General features: G+C 39.2%; 1 protein-coding gene across 1 annotated transcript in view; it reads left to right on the top strand.

Annotated features, from left to right (window-relative positions):
• Positions 1-18,141, top strand: part of LOC136250681 (ubiquitin-fold modifier-conjugating enzyme 1-like) — a 61,592-nt gene that overhangs the window by 25,239 nt on the left and 18,212 nt on the right. The window contains exons 4-5 of the mRNA XM_066042910.1: positions 284-347; positions 7,335-7,411. Coding sequence (XP_065898982.1) covers positions 284-347; positions 7,335-7,411 — 141 coding nt within the window. The remainder of the gene's footprint in view (positions 1-283; positions 348-7,334; positions 7,412-18,141) is intronic.

Here is an 18,141-nt window from a genome sequence, read left to right as displayed (position 1 = left end):
ACACCTAATTAAGTGATGCGTAGTTGAAGGAATCAGCTAGTTACCCAATTATTCATCGAAACTTGTTTAAAGTGTTTCATGTCACTCTACACCTCCTGTACCTACTGTAACACCATCATGAAGAATAGGTGAGGGTATTACATTACGTATATCTAAAAATGCTAGTTAAAAAAAAGATTTTTAGGCTGGAAACTGAAAAGAGTACCTACTGTACAACACTGCCATACTGTATTGTGATAGACATGTGCACTGTAATTTTTTTATTACTAGTTTCATATTTCAGGTGGTTTGGAAAGTGCTGGCACATCCACAACATGCTGAAGTATGAATTTGATCTGGAATTTGATGTATGTGCATTGCATATTATTGTAGTGCAGTACTGTAATGTATGTTATACCACCACACGTGTGTACAGAAAATACAGCATGAGGGTGTGTGTAGAGAGGCTAATATAGCACAAGAGGTGAAGCCAAGTGCTGTATTTGCCTCAAGACACCCCCCCCCCAAGTGCTGTATTTCATACACACAATCATAAGTAATGCTTTAAGTATTTTATTGTACTTCCTGGTTAGCGCGATTTTCTTGGGTACCCGAATCGCTTCAATTTTCAGTGATCAGACTATCAGTAAGTTGTCGTGTAATCTAGTCGTAGAACAAACTGGTAGGATTAGTTTGGCTATTTTTAATTTGTCAGTGTCACGTATGTGATCCATCATGCTGTCTGTGGGGTTTTTGCTTCAATTTTCCGTGATCAGACTATCAGTAAGCATTAATGGAATCTATTTCTAGTCATAGAACGAACTGGTTGGATTAGTCTGGCTAGCTCAAGGTACCATAATGAAAAATGCACGGTCGGGATATAACACTTCTTATTGTTTTACTGTGATTTAATATCGTGCACTACTCCAGCTTGTTTCAGTACTTTTTATCGATGTGCTATGGTCCCTACTCTAGTTGAAAATTCCAAATTTTTCTGTGTACTTGTAAATTAAATCATATAGATAGGGCTGTTATTATCAATGCCTTAGCCTACAGTGTGGTGGTGTAGTTTGACGGAGGTTTGTACTACTGTACACTCCTTTTTGCTAGTGCGTTAACTTTTGCGTTTCATTTACGTTCTCTAAGTGGAGCGATTTTGTTGTGTTTGTGTTGCGTTTTTGAAACGCTAGGCAAATGCAAATGCAGCTGGAACTTTTTTTACCGCTACTGTAGCTTGTACTGTTGATTACAATATGATTGCTTCTTCTATCTACATGCGTGTTACTGTATACTACAGTGTATGCTTTCTTCCAACAAAACTATTTTTGCATTAAAAACTGATTGGTTTTACGAAAAACTTAATAATTAGGACACCTCCATGCAAAGGGCACAAGTCAATTCTAGGGGTGTACGATAATGAAAATTTTATTATTGTGATACATACCTCATTGTCATAATTATCACAATACTTGACTACACACGTAAATACTAATTAGACACTGCAACCAGCACATGAATCTTACAACCACTTCTATAACAACTCAATAATTGTCGTGCGCATACTGACCTATTACATTATTAGACTCTCCCTCTCTAAATGTAGACTCTCCTTATTAGACTCTCCCTCTCCCTCTCTAATTACATTATTAGACTCTCCCTCTCTAATATTGTAGACTGTTCAATCAGTCTACAATATTAGGGGCTTTTCTCTGTTGAGAAGAGCAATGGATTGAGTGTTCAACTGGAGGCAAAGATTTGCAATTGTCTGTACTAATTGGAACTCAATGACCTTGGAATAGGAATCTCAGGTGGTCTAGTTGCTGATGTTGGCTCAGAAACGAAACATTGCCAGAACCTTACTCACAAGACTTAGACTCTAACAGTTGGTCGGTATGTCTTCTCTGTAAATAATCATCCACCTGAACTCTGTGAGAAACAGGTCCAATCTGTTCCACTATGTGGCCTGGTAACCAGTTATGTTGACCTCGTAAGTTTCTAACTAAAACACTTTGTACAATAGTAAACATGACACTTACTGTGATTGATATAACTGGGGCGCACGGCACCATTTCTTTCTTTTGATGTGGTATGCGTGGATTTCAAAGGTGCTTTTCAAACAGTTCTTGATTCGTAATACTGTGTAACAGGTTGAACATAGCTGACAACGAAGTGTAATGGATACTGGATATCGATATACAGTAGCTGGGGAGCGTGACACCCTTTCTTTCCTTTGATGCGGTATGTGTGGGTTCACCAGTCATAATAATTATTATTTACAAAAAAAAAGTTAACAAAAAAAAAAGTACATGTAATTTTCAACTAGAGTAAGAACCATAGCACATCGATAAGTAGTACGGAGTAGTGCATTGTATTAAATCACAGTAAAACAATGAGAAGTGTTATATACTAGCACAGATAATGCTTCTTATATGTTTTACTATGATTTAATATCATGCACTACTCCAGCTTGTTTCAGTACTTTTTGTCGATGTGCTATGGTCCCTATTCTGGTTGAAAATTTCAAATTTTTTCTGTACTTGTAATGGTCAACAAGGGTACTCAAATTACATACCTAAATCATACTTCAGGTTAATGTGTCATTTTAACTTCAGTCAAGGCTGTCATCAACCCCTCATACATGTACCTGTACGTCAACCTGGCTTTGCCAATTGTCTTTCTGAGGCATCTCTTGACACACTTTATCATTCGTTCAAACACACTTCCCTACCAAGTGGCCTTCTCCAAGTTGAAACACCATTCTCTGCAGTGAACTACTGCACTTCTGCCTGTTTCAATATCTTCTCAATAGTCTTGGTGGCAACCTTGAAAGTCTTTCCATTGTCTGAGATGAGCTTACTGGTAAAGCCTGTAAACCGTTTAAAGCTCCAAATGAAGGTTGTGCTGTCAAATCAGGAACAAGTTCTAGATGGATAGCCCTAGTGACACAACATGTGTACAAACAAATCCACATCTTGGCACTAGCAGTGACTCTTGACATATAACGGCCCTGCGAAATCCACTCCAGTGTACGTAAATGCATGGGCTTCTCTTACCCTAAATTCCGATAAGGATGCAGAAGGGGGCATTGGACATGATGGACCCTCCAACTTACAACAGATAACACACTGATGCAGTATGCACCTCACATATTGTCTACAGTACCTCGAATTATCCAAGACTTAGCCCTTATCTGTGTCAAAGCCTCCTTTACTCCATCATGGCCTTGCCTGTCATGAGCATCTATCATTGCTAGTTTTTGGTTGCTTACACAATTGGCGTTACCTAGTCTCCCTTTACATCTCTGTATTCCTCCTTCAAGAAAAAGAACAAATTGTGTTTTCCAGGTTGCAAAGTCCTTGTGATCAAATTCTTCCCAAAACATCCCTAGTGTATGTCTTACATGTACTTATCCTCTTTGACTACACAACATTCATTTAGTGAGCTTCCATCAGCCACGCTGTATGCTTCACTTGGATCAATGTGCCTTTGGAGGCTCTGAGAGTTACTAACAAACCTCCTTCAGCCAACACCTTCTTTGACTTATCATAGAGCTCATAAGCGGCATTGTCATCACTAGCAACATAAGTAACATCGTCAATATATTTGGATTGAGTGAAAAGCTTCACATATTCAGGATCAACATCTCCTTACTTCTCCACATATGTTTGATTGAAAGGACTTGCAGCAACACTAAATCTACTCGTGTGAACCTAAATGCTATGAGGTAGTTCATTCTTGATGTCATCAACCCAAAAGAAACGAAGAACATCTCTGTCATATGTTTAAACAGATATCATTAAGAATGCCTTCTCTATATCATCTGCTAATGCAGTACGATGTGTGCGGAATCTGTATGTCCATAATACTCTGGCCAAATTTTGGTCCAGCATACAGGCAGTCATTTAGAGAAGGACCACTGCTTTTGGCAGAGGAATTGTGAGACCTGTACCTGACAAACTGACAGGGGGTCGTGTACTCAGAGCAAGGGTTGTCATTACTCTAGGCGAGAAGGCTACAGATGCACCAACAGCTGTATGAGAGGGAACAATTGGTAACTCAAAGGGAAGAGACCCAGCAATGCTACTACAGGGTATATGTCACTGAAACACTAGGTAGTGCTGTAGATACTACCAGAGAACTGGAGGTGCTGGATGGGGTACTGGAGATTGCTAAAGTTTCTGCTGCTACACTTGTCTGTGTAGTTCCAACTGTACTGGTGACTGTGGGTGTGGTTGGAGGGTCAGAGACTACAGTTAGTGATAATTGCTAAGAATCACCACTTGGGAGACTAGTGACAGTCGTTGAAGAATCACCACTTGGGAGACTAGTGACAGTCGTTGAACATTCACCACTCGGTGTAACCGGGGTACCAAGGGCTGTTCTCCTTTTTCTCAATTGTAGTGGCGGCATCGATTATAGCTTTTTGCGCCTTCTCCTTAAAAATGTCCACTTGTTTGATTTCATCATCAACCTTGCTATCTTGAACTATCTCTAATATCTGCTCATCAGTTAGTTTCATGGTTCCAAGTTTCTCCTCAAGTGCAAGTTTGCACTTGATATGATTGCTTCTGACTTCTCAGTGGAGTCTATACATAAAGTTCAGTAATCGTGCACTTGACGGAACTCCAATGTCCACCCTGAACCTTTTCTTTCTACTAACACCCACAGACCTAGTTCACACAAACATTATTATGCAACTGGATTACTGTATATTTTAGTGTATCCGTGGTGCTCTTCACCATGATTTCCACTAACTCTTTGCTCTCCATTGGAGAGCACCAACTACACAAAGAAAATGACAACAATCCGTACTTAACAATTCTGAACACTTTCCTCTTGGGGTACCATTCACCTGGTACTAAGGAATTCTTGTTTTGGGTTAAGATAGGCCTGAGTTGTAGTGTCTGTTGAACATTTCCTTGGTTCTCTTCTAGTCGAGGTATATCCATGGGTTGCTGGTTTGAGTCCCGCTCGAAGGACCATGTAAGGGATTCAACTCAAATCCAGCAGCTCACTTGCGAGCCCCTATTCAGCTGCTGTCTCAGGTTCCATCTTGCACTGATTCGCAAAGTGGTGTATCTATCACACAACTATCACATGACAAGTTTTTACAACAAATATACAAAACTTACCAGAAACAGTCTAAACCTACATTGTTCTGCCAGTTGCTTCAGCTCAGCCAGATATTGGGCAACTGTTTCACCTTCTTTCTGACTTCGCTTGTGGGAACTTGAACCTCTCAGTGATAACTAAAGGCTTGGGTTTCAGGTACATGTACTTCTCCATAGTAGCAATGATATCATCAAACTTTTTTGTCGATGGCTTTTCAGGTGCCACTAGACTAGCTAACAATTTGTAAGTCTCTGAGTCTCTGATCCCATTAGTGTAACAAGAACAGCATGTTCCTTTTCTTCAGTACTGATTCCGTTCACTACTAAATACTCTTGCACTCATTCCACGTAAAGAGTCATGGTGTTTGCCGACTATGAAGAGTTCCACTTGGCCAATATTGCCGCTAGCCATCTCCATAGACTACTACTACTTGTTAAATACTTGTTAATGTCTTTGTCAATATATTGTCATCAATATACAGATGTAGTCATCAATATCCTTGTTGCCAATTGTTGGGTTCATTTCATTTAACATTCATTAGTCATTAATCGCAATGACAACAGTACAAATCACAAGTGCAACCAGCATGTGAATCATGCAGCAACTTCTACAACAATTCAGTAAACTGTTGTGCGCATACTGGCCTATTTCATCATTAAAATATCATCACACATAAATACACCACCGCATTGCATGATACAAACTAATTCATTCAAGACAATTTTCTGTAGACCTATAATTTAATGCCTTTATGTGGTGGTTTCAATGCATAAAGAAGTTGACGACCACCATGATTTAAGGTAAAGGAAAGACAAGACCCAGAGAGGGTACACACTCGTCGGAACCCCTAATGGCACATGCCAACTGGTAATTTTGTTATTGTGGCATAAATTGGTGGCCATGTGCTGCTTCATTTGGCTTCCAGCCTTGTGACTGTGATCAGATTGGCAGGCAGGCCAAAAGTTGAGTTTTAATGATGTTTCTAAAATTTTATATCCAGCAACCTGCAAATTTTTTCTTGTTTTATGGTGTATTTGATATTAGATGGACAAATATTATTCCATAAAGGTGATTTTAATCATTTAAGATGTCCCTAAAATGATTTTTAATAGGCAGCTCAAGTTATTTTAGGTGGCAATCCCTACTTAAATAGTACTACTGTACTGTTTAATTATTTTGTTTCACAGGCTTAGCAAAATTTACAAGGAGAATCATGGATACAAAAGCTAACAGGGCTTGCTAGTGAATCATTGTGTGTATCTCCATAACCTATTATTGTTTTGGGTTGCTTCTTAAAATGCCATTATGCACATGGAGCCATACCAGATCACGTTCAAAGTTAGTCTGTGCGAAGAGTCACTGACTCACTGTCACTGCTAGCTTTCCCACTGTGATTCAAGTCTGTCTTGAGGAAGCAGTGATAAGGTGCAAGCTGCAATTTCTCACCATGGTCAGTCTTCTGCACTATTGTGTGACAATCATACTATCTAATCCCACAATGACTCTACCTATATATAAAATGTTCCCAGTACAACACCCTCAGTTCTTTGTGTTTTAAAAACCTTGGCTTTGCGTTGGTTTTTTTAAACCACTAAGATCGTTGTGTCTAGGAAGCCTACCAGTGAGTTATTTTAGCACTAATTTGATCAAGAAGCCGCCATTACAGTGACCAGAGCCACATGAGCCATAGTCCTCAGTTATTGTACAAATCCACGGTATCTTCACTGTTGTAGAGACCTTTGGAATGGCACAATATCACCTTGGACTTTGCCCTCGGTGATTATTGTGTCATTCCTCAGGTCTCTAAAGCAATAACCTATACTTAAACCGTATCAGTAGCCTTTACTTATGGTATACATCCACTTTACATTATTTAACAGGTGTATGTACATGTTTGCGTTGCAAACGTTACAGTTAATTCTATATTGGGATACAGTATATGTTCATATCAGTACATAAACCATAACCTTGGTGATATATGATATAAAGGTTTTTCTATATTGTGACAGCACTATGTCTCTTGTTCACAAGTTACATGTAAGAATACACTACTGCTAGTGCTATACAAAAATTTAGCATGCAAAAGAGTGGATAAATGTGCATGACAGATTTTTCTCAGCTGGCTACATTTTAATTTTTTGCTACGTATACACTGTACCTCCTTGTTTAATAGATTTTATAATTTACCACTGTACGTGTAACAACATATAATAATGGTTTGTAATTTCCACTTACTATTGCAGATAGCAGTTACATATCCAGTGACTGCTCCAGAAATAGCTATTCCAGAGCTAGATGGAAAGACTGCTAAAATGTATAGGTAAACTATTATTGTGAGTACAGTAAGACTTGCAATAACAATCAGACATACCGTTACATTACATGTGTAAGTGTGCATGTAAAGTGTATGAAAATGAACTTATGTGGTTTTATCAAACAGTACGGTAGTACCGTTTAAGTAGGAATCACCTTGAAAATTGTGCGCACCGCCCACAAAAAAAATTCCGCCTTTAAAAGCCATCCTACAGACATTTTAAGTGACGAAAATCACCTTTACGGAATAATGCTAGTCCTTATAATACATAAAACAGCATTAAATACAGGGGGTGTATATCAAAACACTTAAAGGTGACCAGATATAGAATTTAATAAATCGCCAAAACTTGAATTTTAGTCTCACTGCCTCACTCACTGACCACAGTTGCAAGGCTAGAGGCCAAACGAAGCAGCACACGGCCACAATTTTATGCCACAATGGCAAACTCACCAGTGGGATGTGCCTTTTGGAGTTCCGACGAGCGTAGGCCCTCTGCACCGTGTCTTTTCTTTTATCTTCAATCAAGCTGCTTGTCTTCTTCTTTAGCTATTGAGGCGTTAATTTTCCATATCAACACATTACATACATGTATGTAGACTCCACAGAATTATTTCAGAGCTGGATTTCAGAAGAGCTTCAGCACTGGCGCTACTATTAGACTAGATATGTGCAAGTTCACAATTGGGATCCCGTTTGTGATAGGTTCGTGACCACGCCCTTCAATTAAAGATCTAGGCAGACTAATAGCGAAAGAGTATGGAGACCACACCTCTTAACAATCTAGCTGTTTTCTTAACAGTAAAGAAAATGACCTCACCCCTTATTGGCTTAGCTAGCTGCACACCTCTTGGCTGACTTGAGATATACTGTAACACAACAGTCACTCTAATACAACAGTCATGTATGATATCATACAGTACGATAGTAACTGTATAGTAGGGACCACAAAGGAGTAGGCGTGGCCCACGAAATAATATCACCCAAAAATCAGCCTATTTTCCCTTACGACGATGAGGCAGTATTGGTGAGGTAAAACTAAGCCCAAACAAGCTTTCAGATCGACCCAAAACGCTTTCAACAGGTTTCTACGGAATTAAAAAAAATTTTTTTTCAACAGAATTTTCTACTGACTGAGTAACTGGCTGACTGACTGACTGATGCCTTCAGACAAGTGTAACTCGATAACGGCTAAGGATACGGGCTTGATTTTTTCACTGTTTGACGTCGCTTCAGCCCGACAAGTGCCTTTTGGCATACCACAGTATGTACAATGCATTCTTCATGGACTTACCAGTGTTCTCCTTTGTATCCCATTCATCTTTGCTGACAGGGGAAGGTGTCGATTTGGCGTGAGCACGTGATGGCTTCCCTTCGAAACGAAAATCGTCCGTATTTTTCATCGAGGCTATTTTGATATGCAGAGGTGCTTTTCAAACAGTTCTTGATTCATACTGCTGTGTAACGGGTTGAACATAGCTGACAGCGAAGCGTAATGTATACTTCACTTTTAAGACGATAATTAATATGATTGGGGCGTGGCACGATTTCTTTCTTTTGGTATGCGTAGATTGTGGAGGTGCTTTTTGAACAGTTCTTGATTCGAAATGCTGTGTAACGGGTTGAACATAGCTGACAACGAAGCGTAATGGATACTTCACTTTTCAGATGATAATTGATATAGCTGGGGCGCGGTGCCTTTTCAGATGCAGTATGCGTGGGTTCACTAGTCATAATAATATTATTTACAAAAAAAGTTAACAAACAAGTACACGAAAAAATTTGGAATTTTCAACTAGAGTAGGGACCATAGCACATTGATAAAAAGTACTGAAACAAGTTGGAGTAGTCCATGATATTAAATAACTGTATAACAATAAGAAGTGTTATATCCCTACTGTGCATTTCCGTTATGGTATCTTGAGCACAGTAGGGATATAACACTTCTTATTGTTTTACAGTGATTTAATATCATGGACTACTCCAACTTGTTTCAGTACTTTTTATCGATGTGCTATGGTCCCTACTTGAGCACAGTGGGGATATACACCCTGTAACACTTCTTATTGTTTTACAGTGATTTAATATCATGGACTACTCCAACTTGTTTCAGTACTTTTTATCGATGTGTTATGGTCCCTACTCTAGTTGAAAATTCCAAATTTTTTCGTGTACTTGTTCTAATAGAACATTTACAAGTTACATTGTAGCGTGCTGTGCTACAACAAAAAACTAAACAAACTTTTTTTTTAAATTGTAATTTAAAAGTGAATTAGAGATCTATGCAACACAAAGTAGTGAAACAAGAGATGAATGGTGGTATTACAGCATAGCTTGGTGGGAAAGTCCCTACTTTGGCACATTGGTTATATCAATTATTTTGCTCAATGCCAAAGTAGGGAGTTTCCCACTAAGCTATGCTGTAATACCATCATTCATCTGTTGTTTCGCTACTTATTGTTGCATAGATCCCTACTTCACTTTTAAATTTACGTTTTTTTAAATACTAGTTCATCATTACAAGTGTAATGGAATAATCATATTTGAGGAAGGATCATAAAAATAAAAAGTAATGGTGAAACAAGTGAGATGAGGTCATGCAACTATATACTAGTATCAAACGGTACAGTAGTACCGTTTTAGTAGGGATTGCCCTGAAATTTTGTGCGCCGCCTGAAATCCCACCTTTAAAAGTCGTCCTAGAGATATTTTATGCAACAAAAATTACCTTTACTGAATAGTACTAGTCCATATAATACATGTATGTAATACATCATTACGTATAACAAAACACTTACAGGTGGCCGGATATAGAATTTTTTAAAAATCGTCAAAACTTAAATTTAGTCTCACTGCCTGACCTGACCATAGTCGTAAGGCTAGAGGCTAAACAAAGCAGCGCACAGCCACCATTTTACATCACAATAACAAACTCACCAGTGGGATGTGCCTTTTGGGGTTCCGAGTGTAGGCCCTCTGCGCCATGTCTTTTATCTTCAATCAGACTGCTTGCCTTCTTCATCCAACTAAACCATATCGAGGCGTTAATTTTCCATATCAACATTTTCTTTCAGCAGCATATTTAGACGCCACAGAATTATTTCAGAGCTGGATTTTAGAAGCGCTTCAGTCCAGGCGCTAGCTGGATATCTGCAACTTCACAATTGGGATCCCGTTCGCGTTGGACTCACAACCACTTCCATCAAATAAAGATCTATGTGCCCGGACTAATAGCGATAGAGTGCGGAGGCCACACTACTTAACAATCTAGCTATTTACTTAACAGTAAACAAGATGCCTTATTGGTCTAGCTAGCTGTACACCCCTTGGCTAACTCGAGATAGTCTTAATACAACAGTCACTCTAATACAACAGTCATGTATGATGTTCTAATAGAACAGTCGTAAGTTACTGTACCTGTATGCTACAACAAAAAAACTAAAACTACTTTAGTATTAAAAAACTTGTTAGTTTAAAAATGAAGTTCTTTTTTCTCAAAACACATGCTTGTGTGAGCTAGATGGGTTTTCGCTGAGATGGTCACATATACGTACCATGAAGCCACCTAACTTCAAAGGCAAATTTCAGGGAGCATATCTTATAAACTCTGGCTGGCCATGGTACATTTAAGTTAAACTATGGCTGCACATTACATGTATGTAAATGTGCCATGGTCTTGATGATGTGGGAGCAATGCCACCAAATTATTTATATAAAAATGCTGAAATCGATTGCTGGAATTTATTATTGGTCATGTGATCCGAGAAAGTTTATCTCGTATAACTTGAAAAGTGGGCGTGTTAATATTCGAAAATACAGTGAAATACTTGTGAATATGCTATAGCACTAGTTCTCACCTTAAACCATGCTTTCGATTTTGCATCCTACAGCACTCAGATGGAAGTGATTTGTCACCCTTGCCATCCTATGAGTTGAGAAATGTTGGTTTAAGGTGAGAACTAGTGCTATAGCATATTCACAAGTATTTTTGAATATGAACATGCCCACTTTTCAAGTTATACGAGATAAACTTTCTTCAGCAAAGCTTACCCCTATAGATGTTTAGTCAAGGTAGTAAACAGTCTGTAAAATGATGCAGTGGCTTTAAATACTTAGGTTTAAAGCAAGAAAATCCATCCCTCCTGGAGGAGACTGGGTGTGGTGCTTGACTAAACAGTAGGTGTTCTTCAGTTCGAATCCTGGGGTAGGAGGGACTTTTTCAGCCTTTTTCTGTTTCACCTTACTGTTTGTTAGCTACAGTAGGTTAAGTAATCATTTAAAGTCTCCAGTACCTGTTAGGGTAATCCAAAGGCTGCAACACATGTTGCTGTCAGACCTTCAGTGCTGGTCACTGTAGAGTGCTAATAACAATAACAAATTCCTTGTAAAATTGCTTTATTGAACTTTTCCGTGATACTGTTAGGATTTACCCATTCACGTTAGCAAATGTAGTCACAACGTTAGTTGCTGCTGTCCCATAATCGAATTTCAACAAGTTGGTCTTTCAGTGGTCAGTCTCGTATTGGTTTAGGTCATTAATTTCCCACAGGCTCTTAGCCTGCATTGGCATGGTACATATCAGTTTTATCACATGCCCTCGTGATTTGCCTGATATGTACACCCACACTCTTAGACCTGACGGCCCTCAAGCTTGGGTGTACATATCAGGCAGATCACTCAAGTACATGATATAACTATTACATGTAACACTTGCACACCTCAGATCAAAGGAATTTCAGAGGATACATTTGCCATGTATACAGTACCTCTTTACAGGGAGACATCTGTCCATTGAAATATATCCAGGGAAAGTGGTTGCACTTCTAAAAAAGCAAGGGACTTTTATCAAAGCATGCATGGCCTTGATGTGGATGAGGTAGTGGAACTGCCCTCTGTTTGTTTTATACAAGCTCAGATCGAAACCGATTGTGGGAATAAATTAATGCTCATGTGATGATTACCACAAATTGAAGTGTTGCCACAAGAAGCACTAGAATAAAGGAGTTTCAGTATCCTAGCCATTCTACAAGTTGGGAAATGTTACTTAAAGGTGAGAACTAGTCATACAATGCATTCACAAGCGTTTTGGCACAATTTTGAATGTGGACATGCCCACATTACGGATGACACAAGTTAACCACTCTATAACAAAGCTTACCCCTTTAGGTCTTTAGTATACATTGTGATTAGTCTTTAAACAACGCGAAAGTATTAAAACACTAATTCCCAGAAATTCGTCCTACTCGACTTTTCCATGATATCCGTAGGGCATGTCCATTTATTATAGCAATCGTAGCTACAGGTGTACAACGTTACTTGCTGCCTATCCATAACCGAATCTTTCAGGCATGCATATAGAACGAATCCAGTGGTTGCACTCGTATTGGCATCAAGGCTATCAGCCTGAAACAGAAGTGCTACATATTAACTGTAACATGGGCACTCATGATTTGCCTAATATGTATATATGTATGCCCGCAGTCCTCGGGCTTTGGACATACGTATATAAGGCAAATCATGAGTGCCCATGTTGCAACTATAAAATACTCCCCCGGGCTAGTGTTGCACCGATAATCGATTCAATAATCAGTATCAGGGATAATCGGTTCAATAATCAGTATTGGGCTGATATTGAGTACTAACCGATTAATCAGTTTTTATTAAATCAAAGCCAATGTTAATCTCCACTGCACCTTGTAGTATAATAATGTTGGGGAGGCTAGACAGAAGTTATTTGGCATTTTAATTAAGTCATGTGTTTATAGTTTAGCAGTGACTACAAGCCATGCCCAAAGTTTTAGGTAGTACCAGCTACTAGTACCAGCTACTTGTCTCAACTGTATAGCAGTAGCAAAATGTACTTAAAACCTTATCAACATGAGTAGCTTTTGCTTGTGGTATACATCTAACTGTACATTTTAGCCTAGAATGAGCTGTGTATCAACCAGTACACAGAAAAATTTGGAATTTTCAACTAGAGTAGGGACCATAACACATCGATAAAAAGTACTGAAACAAGCTGGAGTAGTGGACGATATTAAATCACATTAAAACAATAAGAAGAGTTATATCCCTACTGTACTTTTCCATTATGGTATCTTGAGCACAGTAGGGATATAACACTTATTGTTTTACTGTGCGTCCACTACTCCAGCTTGTTTCAGTACTTTTTATCGATGTGCTATGGTTCTAGTTGAAAATTCCAGATTTTTCTGTGTACTTGTTTGTTAACTTTTTTTTGTAAATAAATTATTACGACTGGCAAACCCACGCATACCGCATCTGAAATAGCACCGCGCGCCCCAATTATCGTCTGAAAAGTGAAGTATCCATTACGCTTCGTTGTCAGCCATGTTCAACCCGTTATGCAGCATTCCGAATCAAGAACTGTTTGAAAAGCACCTCTGCAATCCACACATACCGAAAGAAAGAAATGGAGCCACGCGCCTCAGTTATATCTATTATCGTCTGAAAAGTGAAGTATTCATTACTCTTTGTTGTCGGCTATTTTCAACCCGTTACACAGCAGTACGAATCAAGAACTGTTTGAAAAGCACTTCTGCTATCAAAATAGCCACTATGACAAATGCAGATGATTTCCATTATGAAGGGAAGCCATCACGTGCTATCGCCAAAGCGACACTTTTCGCTGTCAGCAAAGATGAATGGAACACAAAGGAGGACACTGGTAAGTCCATGAAGAATGCATTGTACGTACTGCGGTATGCCAAAAGGCACCTGTCGGGTCGAAGCGACGTCAAACAGTGAAAAAATCAAGCCCGTAGCCTTAGCCATTATTGAGATACGTTTGTCTGGAGGCATCAGTCAGTCAGTTAGTAGAAAATTTCGTTAAATAAAGTTTTTTAAAATTCCGTAGCAACTTGTTGAAAGCATTTCGGGTTGATCTGAAAGCTTGTTTGTGCTTAGTTTTACCTAACCAATACTGCCTCATCGTCGTCAGGGAAAATTGAAGCTGGTTTTTGGGTGATGTTATTTCGTGGACTGTGCCTACTCCTTTGTGGTACCTACTATAGTGTATGATGCTTATGTCACTAATATGAGTCATTTAACAAGTTGATGTTGTGCTACTTCTAAAAACCAGGCGCCATGCAGCTAGCTAACTCAGCTGAAATGAAGTTATTAATATTAACCAACTATATGTATTACATAGGTTTTTGGTTGTGCAATAATACATAATTAATGTATTGTAATTCTCGTATTTCGTAATTCACGAAATTTTTGTAATTCTTCAATTACATTGCTATGCGCTGCTAAGGAAGCGCTTGTTAAACAAACCTCTTTTATCAACATATTACGCACAGAAGTATCTTCTAACCTGTTTTATAGTTTGACTATTGTGTTTTTTTCCACAATTTCTCTTGATAAAGCCTAAAAGCTGCTCTTCATTTTCGTTTGCGTACGTAGGGGATACGACCCCTTTCCAACTCGAAGGGATAGGCTATTCCTGGTTGTCTACGAGGCCTGCACAGTTGTTTTTCAGTTGTTAAACACCTTTAAAACCCAAAGGGAATGTAATTCACGAAGTTGGAGGAGTCGCCACACCTGTGTTTCAGACTGCCGAAAAGAAACCACCTCAGAGCAAAGTTTACCTGTACGGAAGTTTAATACAGACTTCATTTAACTTTTACGTCTTACATTAAAGCTGCTTTTCCATTTAACGATTTTGCTCACTTAGGTGCGTACGGACAAACATAGGTAGATAGATAGATAGGTAGGTGGTACACACACATGTACGCACACACACACTTTTATGAAAAAATTTCAGTAAACCAGGCGCGCACCACAGCCGGCCTTTGGTTGGCTGTGGGCGCGTGCCTGGTTTAAAAAATAATGATGAGGTTGAATATTAGTGTTATTAGTGTATATTGGTTCAGTTATCTGTATCAGCTAATTTATGTTGCTTAATATCAGTTATCGGAATAATCGGCTAATTTGGTTATAGTCAAGTGGCTTAGCGTCATATTTTGACTTTACCATTACGGAGTGGACAAAAGCGCCAAATTTGGTATGAGACTTCCTTAGGACCTATTAATCAATTTTAGCCTAGGAGCCCTCACGAAGGTTCATTGTAGAACTTTATTTACACAATTTAAGTTCAGCTAAAATGCTCTATTTAGTGTTTTTAGAAATCATGTTACAATTACTAAACTATTATGTTTTGTTGTACAGAAGCCATCTAATTCTTACATTGTATGTTCAAAACAAGCATTAAATACACAACACAGCTGCTAAACTACAATTTTGTATGACATAATGCTTGCAGATCACTAATAAGAAAGTAAAATACCACGTGTTTCATTTTGTGATTAACAGACTGATAGAATCTTTTGAGTTCTTTGGTGAGTTGTTAGCTTGTGTCACATTGTGGTAAGACTATGTGTTTCTAGAGCATGGAACTAGATTGGAATAAGTGCATTATTTGCCAGCAAGATAAAAGTGAACCATTGCGATGTCCAATGCAAACCCCTGGAACAAGCTATGAAAAGATGACAGATGCCTATGAATCATTTTTAACCAATATTAAACAGTTTCAAGATATTAATGCTCTTCCAACCAAATTATCTTTTCCATGTGATTATAGTGCTGGTGATCTTGCAACTCACAATGCTTCTTGGCACAAACCATGCCATCTAAAATATAACAATTCTAAGCTTGCCAAAGCCAAGAAAAGGAGCGTCAGCATCACAAGTTCTGATGATTTGAGAACACCACAAAGGAAACGCCAGGCAATGGAAGTTAACAGCTGTTTGTTTTGTGAAAAGGGACAAGAAGAAGGTGATCTCCACCAGGTTTTGACATTTGATGCTGACTCCAACATCCGGACCATGATCACAGAATTACAGGATACCTGCCTTCTCACTCGAATTGATGGAGGAGATCTCATTGCAAAAGAATCCAAGTACCACTTGAATTGTCTAACAGCACTGAGAAATCGTTACAGAAGTAATGTCAGGAGGTTGAATCAAGAAGGAGAAAAGAGAAGAATGGATGAAGAGAAGATGAATGAGTCTAGAGTGTTCGTAGAGCTGACAAGCTATATTGAGAAAGCTGTAGAGTCAGGTGATTTACTCTTCAAGCTCTCTGAGATTCACTCCCTCTATGTAAATCGTCTTGCAGAGTTAGGTATCTTGAAGACTATTAATAAGACTAGGTTAAAAGACCTATTACTAAAGCACTTCCCAGATGCACAAGAGCAGTATGATGGAAGAAATACCATTATAATTTTCAATCATGCCTTGCACCACATGCTAAAGGAAGCACTAAAGAAAAGGGATTTTTCTGAAGATGCTGTTATTCTGGCTAAAGCTGCAGCAATAATTCGAAATGATGTCTTTAATCATAAATGCATTCAATTTTCTGGAAGTTTTTCACCAGGCTGCCAAGAGAGTTCAGTACCATCAAGCCTCAAGTCCCTGGTTTCCCTCATATTCAATGGGCCTAATTTAAAAGATCAGGATGAACATGAATCCCAAGCCTGTCTCACCATCAGCCAACTCATTCTCTATCACATAAAGAAAAGGCCTTCCAGTTCTTCTGTCAAAACAAGACACACTTTGAATCGTGAGCCACCTCTCCCCATATATATTGGTCTTAACATACATCAGATGACAAGGAGCAAAAAGCTCATCCAACAGCTATACCAAATGGGTATTAGCATTTCATATGACCGGGTTTTAGAACTTGAGGATTCTTTAGCTACTTCAGTCTGTGAGCGATTTGAAGAAGATGGCGTGGTTGCACCTGCTCTGCTTCGAAAGGGAGTTTTCACTGTAGGTGCTCTAGACAATTTAGACCACAACCCTAGCTCAACTACTGCTGTGGATGCCTTTCATGGCACTGGCCTAAGTCTTTTCCAGCTCCCAACAAAAGTTGCTCCTGGTGAATACAGACCTCCAATTAATGTAACAGTACCTCCAGTAGGACCCAAGAAGCTCTCACTACCTGACAGCTATGCTATAGTCCCAGCTGTGGCTCTGGCAGCAAAGTACCAAAGCAATCAACAAGCAGCATAGAACTGCTTGAAGTACGTCAGGAGGAAGCAAAATCCAAAGAGAAAAGGTGGACTGGGCATGCATTAGAATTATTGGACAGGAATGACCTAACCAGTGAAGATGCCTTGGTATGGGCAGCATATCATGCTTTGCAGCAGCCTCTTGCAGTAGACCCTCCTGCTGTTTGTGCACTATTGCCTCTTTTCTATGAGAAGTCTGCTACCCCTGCAATGATAAAGCATGGCATGGACATACATAGGCAAGCAATTAAATATCTCAACCCAGGACAGATTCCTGTCACCACGTTTGACCAGCCTCTCTTTGCCTTGGCAAAGCTTGTGCAGTGGAAGTGGCCAGATGTTTATGGTGAGTCAGTACATGTTGTTATGATGGATGGTTTGCATATAGAAATGACCCTTTGGAATACACTGGGAGATAATTTGGAATCGTCTGGTTGGACTACAGCTTTAACTGAAGCCGAGGTTGCCACTTCTGGTACAGCTGACTCGTTTCTGAAGGCTTCGCACCTCACTCGAACTAGACATGCCCACCAAGTCACCCTCTTGACTCTCCAGAAGCTACAAAAGGAAGCTTTCCACCAGTCCCAGAGCAGTGAATCAGAAGGTGTATGGAGGAATAGCATGTGCCAGAAGAGCCCTACCTTTATGTACTGGGACCTTATCTTGCGGTATGAAACCCTTATTCTGATATTTGTCCGTGCTC

This window comes from Dysidea avara, chromosome 3 (assembly GCF_963678975.1).
Source record: "Dysidea avara chromosome 3, odDysAvar1.4, whole genome shotgun sequence".
NCBI lineage: Eukaryota > Metazoa > Porifera > Demospongiae > Dictyoceratida > Dysideidae > Dysidea > Dysidea avara.
This window is presented reverse-complemented; position numbering and strand designations above follow the sequence as displayed.